General features: G+C 27.6%; 2 protein-coding genes across 2 annotated transcripts in view; both read right to left on the reverse strand.

The window, feature by feature from the left end:
• LOC127285333 (uncharacterized) overlaps positions 1-14479 on the reverse strand; it is a 75826-nt gene that overhangs the window by 14399 nt on the left and 46948 nt on the right. The window lies entirely within an intron of this gene.
• Positions 7081-10168, reverse strand: LOC127285332 (glutamic acid-rich protein-like). Its single transcript, XM_051311294.1, has 7 exons — positions 9855-10168; positions 9222-9427; positions 8944-9129; positions 8492-8686; positions 8133-8309; positions 7568-7775; positions 7081-7408 (listed from the first exon to the last, which is right to left on the reverse strand). The coding sequence occupies exons 1-7, from the start codon at positions 10057-10059 to the stop codon at positions 7290-7292; spliced, it is 1296 nt and encodes a 431-aa protein (XP_051167251.1). The 5' UTR covers positions 10060-10168; the 3' UTR covers positions 7081-7289.

The raw sequence follows: 14479 nt of genomic DNA on the forward strand, positions 1-14479 counted from the left end.
AAATTTAATTTTTTAAACTTTTTTCTCTCTCTTGCCATCTAACCGCCATCGAGTCAACATGTTTAGTTTTCAACTAGGTATGTATTGTAAATTACAGTTTCATGAAATAGTGTGGTTACAGTCATATTAATAAAGTTTTGTTTATATTAAATTAAATAATGCTATAGTTTAATTATTATAAAATTAGTATCTTTAGTATCTTAAATTCAAATTAGTTCACAATAACCCAACTATACACAGAAAAAACTTAGTCTCATTTTGATATGCAGCAAAAATGAGTCAATGCTAAACGACATAGACAGTGACGCCACCAACCTGACTCATTTTTGCTGCATATCAAAATGAGTAGCATACGCTATCATTTTGAGTTCAGGTTTTTTCTGTGTAGAACGTAATATTACTGTAATATTACAGTAATGTTACAGTAATATTACAGATTGAATTCAGTTACTCATAAAGCATCACAATAATGAATATATTGTAAATCAGTGTGGCTTGTTGGTAAAACTCTGGACTTGTGTGCCTTGAGTTCGGGGTTCGATTCCCCGGTTGAATACATTTTTTTTGCGAAATAATATTTTTCTAATATTACTGCAATATTCTCGTCTATTATTACCATAATATTACGGTATAATATTACTGTAATATTACATTAATAATGCCTTAATATTACCGTGTAATATTACTGTAACATTATCCGGTAATAATACCATGATGCGGACATTTCAGTATCACTGTAATATTACAGTAATGTTACCGGGTAATATTCCTGCAATATTACGTGCTACTTGGTAACTCATTTTTCCGTCATGAGTCCATTCATCAATGCAGAGCATAGCAGTAAGTCATTTTCAATAATTACACAGGCACACAAAAAATAAAAAGTTGTTTGGCCGAGATACTACACTAGTCTATTTTCATGTATTTTTTCACGCTGAATCCGAATCCGAAGTCAGAATTATCAGATTGGCTCAAATTTTGAAGATAATTCCATAAAACTGATTTTGAGTATTTTGAGTTTTTTGTTACTTGTGTTTTTTTTGCAATTATCTCAAAAATTTGAGCGAATCTAACAATTCTGACTTTGGATTTGGATTCAGCGACTAAAAATACATGGAATTACACTATCGCAGTGACATTCAAATTTTTTTTAACTTTTTGATTATATTTTTCTTTCTGAGCAGTTTTTTGAGTTTATCTCAAAAATAAGAGCCAATCTGATAATTCTGACTTCGGATTCGGATTCAGCGTGAAAAAATACATGAAAATAGACTAGTGTAGTGTCTCGGCCAAACAACTTTTTATTTTTTGTGTGCCTGTGTTATTTATAATAATGTTTCAACACTTTTATATTGTTAATAATAAATACAGTAAAAATAATATTAGTTGAAGGGTGAGCTGTAAGAAAGCTATATCCGCCAAAACAGCACTTACACTTTTAGAGCTAAATATTAACTATTGATATTAAAGCATTGATAGTAATAAAAAATTGTTTATAATTATCGTAAACTTTGTCCATGCAAGATTTTCTTACTGATTTAAGAGTATATTAGACGATAAAGCATTTAGTACAATTAAATGTCATGCAAAACTAACCTATCGAATATTAGCTTTCAACGCTTTCTTACAGCCATCATTCAATTACAGATTGCATAATTAAATACGATCTCTAACAGCATCCGAATATTCAAGATGTTCTACAGATGTTCTAGGGATACCTGGAAAATAGGATATCCATATAATAACTCAGGGATACCCATAAATATCCTGAAGACAGTCTAGAGATATACAAATTTCCGGATACAGAAAGGATGTCCACAGGATATTCTGAAATGTCCGTTGCTGTTAGGGATAATTTAATGTCAAAGGTTAATTCTGTTGAAAAAATAATGTTCTTTTATTGTTAATTTATTGTTTATATGAATTATTTATTGTTACCATGAACTCTCTCTTATTGCTAAAACACATCCCTCTCTCCACGACTTGCATAACTGACTAGCACCGGCATGTGCAAAAGACTTAATTAATAATTCTTCATTGGTCGATTTTAATTACTATTTTGATTAGTTATAAAATTTGAGAAAAGTTTTGAGATTTAGATTATAGTTTAGTCCGGTTGACAATACCGGTGACACAAAAATTGTCTGGCGCCCTTTCGTACCCTGGATCGTCCAGAAGAGTAAAAAGTTAAGTCGCACTGTAACGTTTTGATTTATGTCGGTTATTGTTTTCTGATATCTCTTAGTATTCTATTTTTTAAGATTTGAATTAACGTAAATTTAAGTTCTAAATATTGAGTTGTTTTGTATTGAATCTGAGATCTAATTTAGTTAAAGTTTAGCGATTTTAGTAATTTGAAATGTTCATTAGTTGTTACAGTGAAAGTTTAGAGATTAAACTTAAGGGTAATAATTATTGAGAGAAAATAAACGTTACAATTCGGTAGATTTGAAATAATTCAAAACCGATTTTAACGCTTTGCAGCTTGGAGGTTGAGTGTTGCATACGATCACAATAGTCATAATTATACTGAGCTTAGAAGATTTCTTTAAAATTCCACCCCTTTTCTTAAGATTTTTATATAATTATTTATTGTTCTTATATAAACTTATGAACGGCATGATAAATTGCCTTAATTTACTAGCACTTATTAACATCTATGTGCCTACTATAGAATGCTTAGAAATATCTTTTTATTTAAGATGGTAAAGATCTAGATTTTTTTATTACACCTTTGAGAAAGTTTGTTTTAAGCTTAAAAAGTTAAAAATGATGGTCAATAATAGCAATTAAATTACCATGTGAAATAAAGAACTTTTTATTTTTGTTATATTAGTTGTAATTATTATCTTTTGTTAAACACTTTGTACTAAAATGCTTTTGCCCACATGAAATGTAAATAAATAAATTTTAATCTTGAACGTTCGAGGACCAACCTTAATTAAAACTAAATGTTTGTTCTAGACAATGTTCTGTTTTTAATAACAGAAATTCATAGTTTTTTTTTGTTTTGTGCCCATTTTCAATTTTTTTTGAATGAGTATATTACGGATGAAAAAACGAGTAAATTTAGACATTATTAAATCATGTGCCTTTAAAAAAGGATAATATAACAATATAATTATCTCTAAATGTTCTTGAATTTCTAATTTTTTTAATAGCACACTCACAGATTAAAAATAATTGGACAAAACTTGTCTTAAACGGTAGAAATAATTATTAATATTATTATTTCTAAACGCTACATATTTATTCTACTTAAAAATATTTCATAACAATTAAAAATAATTATTTTTTTTAATTTCATCATTAAAAACATGAACATATCTTAAGGTTTAATAATCGTCATCTGTTTTCTCGTTTTGAACTATGAATTCTAATTGAAAAATATTTAGTTTTTTTTTAAATATTTCAGCACTAAAGGAAAATGGATCACGACGAAAAAATTATTGTTTCTAAACATATTTTAAACATTTAAACCTATAAATCAAATGGATATGCGTGTAATTTAAAATTTTTCATATTTATAACGTTAAATCTTCCTTGCTCATATATTTGAAAATAAAGTGAGCTTTCTACTTCTGTTTGAACTCATATTAAACTTGAAAAGGATATGCAATCATCATGCTCTCGTATGTGCTCTTTAGAAGGACGAGCAAGTGTAGTGACAGTGTGGATCCGTAAGAGTAATATACATTAGCGAGAGTGCAAGTACCAGGTATTAGTAGGTTAAGGTCACTGGTCCACATCCGTGTAGGCGTCATCTCGTTCGCCATAAATATTTATGAAAATATTAATGATCTTTAAATTTAGGGTGCCAAGTAAAATAACACCTTACTGTAGTCATTATGAGGTGAATAATTATCATTTGAATTCAGTTTGATAAGTAAATTTCATTTCTTATTAACACATTTTTGGTAACATAGGTTTTATTAATATATACTAATACTTAATTTCTTTATAAACAGATAAACATTGAATTCAACTGTATTTTTCCAAATAAGGGAAATAATTTGTTCCACATTTGGAAAGATATTCGCCAGGAAATTGCACTTTTGCTAAGAAGCAAATTGAAAAGTAATGAAGACAAAGAGTCAATTTACAATATTGAAGAATTGTCAGAAGGTACATTTTCTAAAATACAAAATAAATAAATTAATTCCCTATGCTTATAATATTGTTTTTTTATCAGAATTTTGTTTCATTTTACAAAGCAACAAGATGTAGTGGTTCTTTATTTACTGCCGAAGCTTATAAGACCATCATTTTCGAAATACGGAGAAGATCCAAGGGCCAAAAAATCAAAAAAATCCGACAAGAACAGCGATTCATCTGAAAATACTTCAAAATCTACGTGCAATGAAATACAAGAATCGTTCATTTACGTTCATTAGATCAAGGAAAATTACGTTTTGTTACGGAAATGTGTAATAATGTTTGGTATGATGATCATTTTCAAGCATATGAAGAAGTAAATGATTGTATAAAAACATGGAAATGTTTAACTCCAAAAAGATTAAATGAAGGTATTGTTACTTTTATGGTTCGAGGATGTGATGGATCAAATTATATTGCAAAAAGGTGGGTATGAATATTGTTAACTTTATATGTGGTGTGCATGAAATTCGTTTTCGAAATATTTTTGAAATATATAAAGAATTTATAAAAATTGTATGTCTTATTTATTTTAAACTTCATTTATTAAAACTATTTAATATTATTAAAATTGTCGTTTCAGATTATTTATGAATAATATAATCCATAATAATCAATTATTAGAGTTTTTGATATTTTGAGAATTAGAAGTGAACAAATATTAATTAAAATTAATATTTTTATAATATTAATTCCTAAAAAATGATTAATATAATATGTAAAATTAAAGTTTTTAATAAGAAATTAATACAAATATTATAAGTTTCTCATTAAAAAATAACTAAACTCTCTGCATAAAGTCATTTTCAAAAAGTATTAATATACATATGAAAAAATAGTTTTATATCCTTCTAAACAGAGCAAAAATTCCCATGCTCAAAGTATAAGATGATTTCTTGATGGCACTGACAGGTAGTGTTGGATAGCTACCGCTACTTTCTAACATCACAAAAATTCCCTTGCTCACGGTATAAGATGCTCTACTCGACGGTACTAACAGCTATTATTGTGTAGACGCCGGTACTTTCTAACATCACGAAAATTCCCATGCTCACGGTATAAGATGCTCTACTTGACGGCATTAAAAACTAGTAAAGGATAACTTATAGTTATCACTACCAAAATTAAAATTCCCATTCCGCACTGGTTTTCATGATATGTAGGATAAGATATTTTGTTTTGCAGTATACAAAGTTATACTATGTTTTAATATATTTACAACTATAAGCACTTCTGAAAATTTGTAAACCAATATATATAATATGGTATTTTAAAAATTATATTTTGCTAAAAATGACGAGTTGTCACCACCTTGCCATTAATAATATAAATTTTTCCCAGGATTCCAAGCAAAAGTTCCAAGAAATTTTTCTCCGTGATAATGATTAAATTATCATTTGTTGCAATTTTAATTTTAATCAATTACAAAATTTTCGTCGATATTTTTCTGCGATGAATTTTTTTGTTTGAACAATTGAAAATTAGTCATTTTTTAAATTCTTTCAATGAACGATTCATATGCAAATAGAGATTCGAACAAATGATAATTGATGAAATGGAAATTCTATTTTCGTTCAAAATACTAAAATTTCAAACAGATGTAAAAGGGGTTATAAAAAGTATATAAAATATTGTTTTAAAAGTATATACTATAAAATTTATATTATACTAGCGATATAATTGTCGATTATTGGCTTACTGTTAAAGAATTTTTTAGCTTAGGCCCTCAATTCATCGTTAATATTTATTTAGTGCTGGGAATCCAGTTTCTGAATACCTACTATCCATCCTTTATTGAGATGCTTCAGAAGATGAAGGACAATAATACAACATCTTTTGGATTTAATTAATTAATTTATAATGTTTTTATGATTTGTGAAGTTATAAAAACAATTAATAATTTTTATTCTCACCTTCGGATTTATGATCGACAAGAGTCTTAATTAATTTACTTTAACAAAAATTATTACATTTTTAACAAATTAAGGAGCGGCAGACTCACTGATGAGTCAATGTTAGCATCAATAAGAATAATTCTCAATAAATTCTGAATAAAAAAATAATAATAAAACAAAGAACTCGCAAGTCTCAATTTCTTTAACAAACAATAAAAAATCAAAAGGGATTAACGATCATAATTTGCCGGTAAAACTCAACTAGGTTCAGGTTAAGAGCATTTTCACAAAATTACATAATGGCAAATAAATAAAACAAAAATAAATATTAACAATGTATTGTAATCAATTTTTAAATGATTTTTCTCCACGCGAAAACAGTTTTTAAATTTTAATTTCTGTGACGTAAACTCTACGAATCTTCGATTATTATTTGAATTTTATGAAATTACCCAGTCAAAAAAATTCTATAGAATTTCTATAGAATGATTCTATAGAAATTCTATGGAATCATTCTATAGAGATTCTATAGAGATTCTATAGAATATTCTATAGAATTTCTACATGAATTCTATAGAAATTGCAAGAAAAATTGTAGAGTCAAATTTAAAGCTTTCTGAGGATGTTTTTACTTTAATCATCGATTATTAAGAATAAAAAATATTAACTTCAAGTGTGCCTTAATATTTTTTAACTGACTGCTGCTTTTTGATGGAATCCTTCGAAGAATTTTTTGTTCAAACACCTTTACTGTGCACCGCATCCAAAGGAAATATTTCGCTGATATTTTTAAAAGTAAAATTTTTACTTTTGCAATATCTTTTTTAATAATTTTTTATAAAGAATAAAATGTCATATTTTAAACAGTTTTTTTGGAACAATTTGAATATAAAATTTTTATTTATTTTTATAATTTTATTTGTAATTAATATTCATTTTTGTCGTTGATATTTTGATTAATTTTTAAATGGTTTTAATTTTATATTCATTGAAAAAATAAAAAAATAGTTTTTAAAGAAACACTTTGTGTATGGAAAAATATTTATTAGAAAACATGTAATTAAATTACATCGACGTATTTAAATGAAGTACTCAGAATAAGTAAAAAAAATTGTTACTAGTGGTAATAAAGAAAATAGTAGTAACACCATTTTTTTTTTTGAAACACGTTTAGATAAATAATTGCATAATCTGCAATTTTAGTAAATTTCACTTCTATTAGTTTGATTGGAATAACATTTAAACACTTTTTGATTTTTTTGCTGCTTCGATAAGCCTTGATCTCAATGATGCCTTGATTGTTGCATTTGAAACTTTTTCCCAGTTGATTTTATTTTTGATTCGTTTCTGAACCGCGGCTGAAAAGATTAGGTTATTTTATTATTTTTATTCTCATTTTTTGAATATGAATTTACAAAATTTTTTTAGTTAATTTTCAATTAAACTAATTATTTAATTTTTTATTTTAATTAATTTAATTTCATTTCATTGTTTTAAAGAAGTTTAAATGCTTTTACTTAATAGACCATCCAAACCCCTTGAATTAAGTCCAGGTTTTTTTGATTTTCCCTTTCCTTGCAACGAACACGACGAAAGAGCATCAGGGTTAAAAATTAAGCTCAAAAGGGACCTAGCATACCCTGTAGGATTATTTGCCTCTTTTTTCACCTTTTTAAGTGATTCTTCTTCAACATAAATGTCGCAGTCAGGATACAATTCACACGTCTAAAAGTTGAAAGTATTTGATCATTTTTAAAAATAATAAAATCTCCAATAAACGCGTATAATTTTATATATTTAAACGTATTTTCAAAAACCGTAAAATCATAAAAAGTTGTTTATATTACATTTTAGAATTTTTTAATTTTAATTTTTTAATCCCTTTTTTTCAAAATTTCGAAAAGATTAAATTGAAATTGTTGTATAAATTTGAGAATACTTAAATCAATTAATAGTTTCGTATTTTTGATAATTTATGTTTGTGAAAAAAAATAACCAAAATCAGTAATTAGCAAAATTAAAAAACATATTTGTTTCTCTAATATATCCTGAATATAAAAATAACTGCTATTTGGATCTTACAAAACCAGGAATATGTGTAGGATAGAGAAGTGTCGTTTTATCTTCTTGATCGGCTGGAATCTTTTGATCATCATCAGATTCATAATTCTTTCCATCACTTTCCATTTCAACATTGTTCTTATTTTCATGTTCTTTTTTCTCTTTTTCCTTAAAATCTGTATCTTTATCTTTTGAACTCTGGAAAATTATTTTTTATTTAGAAATAAATAATTTCTATCATTCGAAAAAATATTTTTTTACAAAAAGTAGATTTGTAAAATATACTAATCGTTTCGTGGAAAATACTCGAAGAAAATAATTTTCCAATTTCTGGTTAATTAATTATAAATAATGTAAACGAATTAGGAACATTTTATAACCTCGTCAGTTTCTTCATCAGATGTAGATTCATAAGATTGAGTAACGATGCTAGGCTGAATGTTGCTTTCTTCCTTATCTTTCAACAGTGAATCAATCTCAATATTTGATGTAGCTGGAGTTAATTTCTTTGTTGAAAAGGAATGCAAATGCGATGTTCTTGAATCATTTCCTTTAGTATTCATTCGTTCAACATCCTAAATTTAAGACAATTTACTTTACTATAAATGTAAAAGTTTAAAATTTAATCGTATTATTGTTTTTAATTACGATTAACTGCAATTAAAACATTTTCTTTATATTTTGACATAATCCTAAGGCAACCGGATATTCAGGATATCCTGAGGACATCCTAGAAATATCTTAACTTCCGGATATGAATAGGATGTCTACAGGATATCCTGGAATATCAGTTGCTCTTCGGAATTATACAGTAAATTATCTCTTAACTTACTTCTTCAAGAGTATCAATTTCATCCAGAAGTGACAGTGCAATATTACGAATCTTCATAAACTTTTCTTTGAGAAGAGTTGCTTGAGAAAAATCCTTGATATCTGTTTCTGATATTCTTTCCAAAATTTTAAATTGTTCAGCAGCGCATAAAACATTAGATTCCCGTTTATGACTTAGGATTTTGTCCTGTGAATTATTATAAATATTGTAAAGTCATTTTTCTTGTAATAGTTACATTGGAAAGTTCAAGAAAAATGAAGATTAAAATTTTTTCTCACATTAGTTTTCGAATCGACAACCTTTTTGCTGTCTTTTGCATTTTCATCAGCGATTGACGTATTTTTGGAACGTTTTTTCTCACTGTTTGTTTCGGAATTGCCTGCTTGTGACAAGTTTCGTTTCTTGTTTTCTTTGCTCGTATTCCTTTCCTTCGATCTTTGATTTTTTATCTTTTTTATCAGATCTTGTAAATCCGATTCTTTCGCTAAAAAATCAACAAACCGAGATATGTACCAAATAATTGAAATAAATTAATTAGTTAGTTTAGAATTATAAATTGTAAATTTATGTTGAATAAATAAATAATTTTAATTTAAGAGAAATTAATTAATAAAATTAATAATTAATTAAATTAATATAAATAGGAATGTAATAATGGAACATGAAATATAATAAATTATAATAAATAATTTATTAATAATAATTAATATTTAATTAAAATTAAATTTTAAACTATTTTTTTATTTTTAATCTTTGGTACTTAATTAAGTGAAAAGGAAAAATGAATACTTCGAATAAAAGAAAATATGTTTCTAATAAGTAAACTGACAAAAATTACATTAATTATTCTATAATATATTAATAATAAATAATTAATATTAAAAAATTTAAATTAGTGTAATTATATTTACTGGAAAATTTCAATATTCGTCCTTTGTAAATTATAGGGACTTTTGCTCCTTCTGGCCATCCAAAGCTCACGACATCTCCTTCTATCAGTCTTTTTACTTTTGGATCTACTATTACTGCAGTATCAGTAATTATATAGAAATACTTATCATCCCCTTCTATAAGCAATTGTCGTTTCAAGGAATTATCTCCCATTTTTGCTGACATTTATGTACATTTGATTTTCGTTTAATCACTTCTAAGGTTAAACTATTTCCGTGGCAACGAAACAAATGAAATTTTGAAAATAAATTTTATCTGTCATTGAGTCGATAATTTTCAAATATTTTTATAAAATGTATTAACGTTTAAAAATAATGATTGAAAATTAAAAAATAATAAATTAGCAGACATGAAAAGGATTTTTATCTAAAATCGTATATAATAATTGTATATATTTACAAGCAAGTTATTTTATTTACATAATTTTGTGTAATTAAATTTTCTCTCACAAGATGGTGTAAGGAACAAATTTATTTTTAAATTATTCATAAAAAGTTATTGATAGTTTTTCAATATGCATTTTTTTACATAAAAAAATTTACTTCTAAAAAAAAAACTTTTACATCAAATTTTTAAAAATTACAATTTTTTAAAATTATAAAATATGTCTAATATTTAGGAAGTTTAAAAATTCTTCCATGCGTTCCGTTTTAATTTAAAAATGTTACTTTCTTAGGCGATACAAATTTTTTAATAAAAATAAAATTCAACATTTTGTTCAATCGTCAAAAAATTAATTTATAGATTTTTGAATATTTATTTTATGTATTACAGAATGAAACGGCGTTATAAGAATTCAAACAAACAACATGGAAAAAATTGTAAATATCGTAAATTAAATTCAGTAAGCTCGTTGAGATCTGAGTTATCGTGCAGTCAAAATGATAATAAAATCCAATCATCAGATGGCTCATCTGTTGGAAGTGAAGTTTCTTCTGATTACCAGAAATCTATTAATTCGAATGACCATTCTTCCTTATTAAATGTTTCATCGTCTAAATTTTCAATTTCTGAATCTGGGAAATCTAAAATTTCTGACGATAATGTTGACTTATCAGATAGTTCATCTATTCGCATGTCATCTATCTTGAATTATAAGAAATCTACAATAATTGATGATGATAACTCATCAAAACGTTCACCTTCTAAAAGATCAAGCGAAAATTCAAAAGCATCATCGATTGAAGTTGAAAGTAATAACAATGTATGTCGCTTCGTAATGTTAAAAAATAGTTATAAAATATAACCTTTTTATTAAATAAATTTTAATTATAATAATTAAACACAGAAATTAATTAAAAATTATTATTAATTAATTAAATATAACCTAAAAATAAAATTATAAAGTTTAACCAATTATTATTTATAATACAGAACAGCCTGCGAGAAAATTTCCAATTAAATCATTCCATAAATTCAGAATCATCGTATAACCTTAGTGATGACAAGTCTTCTCTTGAAAATTTCTCTTCTACTAATTGTGAAGAATCAAACACTGAAATATTGTCTACACAAGATGATAGCGAAGATGTATGTTATTGTTTTTGTTACGAATTATTTCCAAAACAATTATTATATTATCAAATACTTTTATAATTTGCTTATGTTTCTTTACGTAATTAAATACATAACTTCATTTTTTAACCAAATTAAAAAAAACCGTGAAGAAATTTTGATCGGGCTCAGGCTGGGGCCGGGTCGGAGAGCCCCAACACTACATGAAACAGAGAACCCGGTCGGGGCCCCGGGAAAAAGCCCTGCTTCAGATCAATTAAAACCGTGCTCCGGTCTAGCCCCAGTCTACCACGCGCAAACCAGATCGTGCCCCATCAGGTTCCTTTTTTAACCAGGTCGGGCCAGGTCTGAAAATTTCTGCACGAGAATATAAAATTTTCTAATAAATTAAAAAAGGTTCGACTTAAATAATCCCTATTTTGGCTACAATCAAATAAATACTTATTATTATTACTCTAGTGGAAAAATTTAATGGCGTTAAGCTGGAAGCGCTAGAAGACATTTTGTCGCTTATGGATTCTAGCGCTGCGAGCTAGCGCCATTAATTTTTTCTATGAGGGTCTCTCAGATTATTAAATTTGAATATTTTCTTGATCAGTATCTGCAATAAGGGGCCGTCCATAAATCACGTGACCTTATTTTCCACCTTTTTCGACCCCTCAACCCCCCTGAACGTGATTTATGGATGACCCCTCTGTAAAATTTATATATCCTGTAATATTTAAAAAATTAGTCTTTACTATATATGCAGAATAAACTATACGAAGATTCTCAAAGGATCAGTTCTTCAAATTCTTCTGATTTCGAATTCAGTTCAAGTTCTTCTGAATCTAATGATGAATTGTCATCGAGTAGTGAAGATTCAGATACTGAAGATAATAACAATGATAAAAATGATACACTTTGGCTTACTGCGCCCTTGTACGAAAATTCAGAAGTGACTTGCGGTGAAGCTATTTCAAAAATTTTAGAATATCAGTTATCAAACGCTCACACTAAAGCATCTTTAGAGGAGTTACTGAAACTCTTATTATTACTCCTACCAGATTCATCAAATTTGCCAAAAACAAAGTATTTCTTATATAAACACTTAAGCACAATTCTTCCAGAAGGTTCAGAACCAGTGTTAAAACATAGATTTTGTAACGATTGTTTAGAATATTTGGGAACATGGGACGTGAGGATTTCTACTTGTCATGTATGCAAATCCAAAAGGATAAAGGGCATGTTTTTAGAATACAGTATTAGTTCAATTATAAAAGAGGCTTTTGAAACGAAAAATCTTGCTAAACTTATTGACGAGTATCAGGAGGAATGTGAACTTAGGGATGATAACTATATATATGATATAAATTCTGGTTCTGAATATAAGAAATTGAAAGTAGGGAAATATGATATCGTTTTGACATGGTTCACTGATGGTATCCAAACTGCAAAAAGTGACAAGTTTAGTTTATATCCAATCCAGGCTCAAATTGTAAATATTCATCCAAAACATAGAAGAAATTTTCAGTTTACATGCGGTTTATACTACACGAAAACGAATGATGGAGATAAGCCTAACATGAATACTTTTCTGACACCATTTTCTGGACAAATGCAAGATATGTACATAAATGAAGTTGAATGGTTTCATGCAGAATCAGGTGTTATAAAAAAAAGTAAAGTTGTTGCTCCAATTGCGACTATGGATGCACCAGCTAAAGCTGAAGTTTTAAATTTGATGCACCACAATGGAGAATATGGGTGTCCTACTTGTGAACATCCCGGTGAAACTGCTAAAAAAGGAAAGGGCATAAATCATGTATTTCCACCTTTGGCTGAAGATGCTCCTAACCGTACTCACGACAACATTGTTGAAAATGGAAAAAAAGCGAAGAGAGAAGATTTAAAACACTCAAAAGGCATAAAGGGACCAACTGTCACTGAAAAAATTCCACATTTTAATTTGTCAACCAGTCTTGTTCCAGACTATATGCACATAGTTGTCATAGGAGTTTTTAAACTGCTGCTAATGCTTTGGTTTTGTACGACTAACAAAAACGAAGAATTCTATGTTAACAAGAAAATGAGGGATGACGTCGAACAAGAAATAAACCGCATCTTTCCAACTGATGACATTACTAGAACACCTCGTCCACTTTCCAAATCAAAGTTTTGGAAAGCTTCAGAGAAGAGAGCAATGCTGTTGCTGTATTTTCCTGTAATATTACAAGGAATTTTAAAGGAGAAGTATTACCAACACTTCTTACTGCTTGTGCGTGCAATGCACATTTTATTGCAAGAAAAAATTCATCCGATGGAAATAAACTTAGCGGAAACACTTTTATACTTATTTGTCTCTGATTTTCCAAAATTATATGGTCTCAATAATTGTACTTATAATGTACATATGTTATTGCATTTGGCTCAAGCAGTAAGAAATTGGGGCCCATTGTGGGCCTGGTCAGCTTTCCCCTTTGAAGACGAAAATGGATATTTAGTCAAAATGGTTCATGGTCCAGGTAAAGTTGAAGTAGAATTGTTCAATACAATGAAATTAATCCATGCTTCAAAAGTGTTAAAAACTTATTTTGAAAAAAGTTGCAAAACTGAACGTCATGGAATAACAAATGCGATTGCCCTCGGACGACCAATGTATGTGAAACTGGAAGAAGAACATTTATTAGCTTTGAAAAACGGAGTCTCAGAGAATTTAGATGTTGAAAATTTAAATGCTTTGATTTATTCCAGAGCTAAAATTGGAAAAAATGTTTTCACCTCATCTTTATATCAACGACAAAAAAAACGAAATAATGCAAACATTTATTGGAATAATCAAACTTCTTATGGGTCAATTAAATTTTTTATTAAAATTAACGGTGAAATATTCGTCATGGTACAAAAATCCATTCGTGCAGATTGTAATACAATAATTCACAAAGAAACGGGAATAAAATTTCACAAATACATTGTACCTATCCGCGAAACATATACATTAATTGTCATTCCAATCAAACTAATAGAAGGGAAATTTACTAAAATTCAAGGTTATGCAACTATTTATCCAAACACATTTGAAAAAAAATAG

Source organism: Leptopilina boulardi, unplaced genomic scaffold, assembly GCF_019393585.1.
Source record: "Leptopilina boulardi isolate dan_hultmark-lab unplaced genomic scaffold, ZJU_Lbou_2.1 LbouV2_330, whole genome shotgun sequence".
NCBI lineage: Eukaryota > Metazoa > Arthropoda > Insecta > Hymenoptera > Figitidae > Leptopilina > Leptopilina boulardi.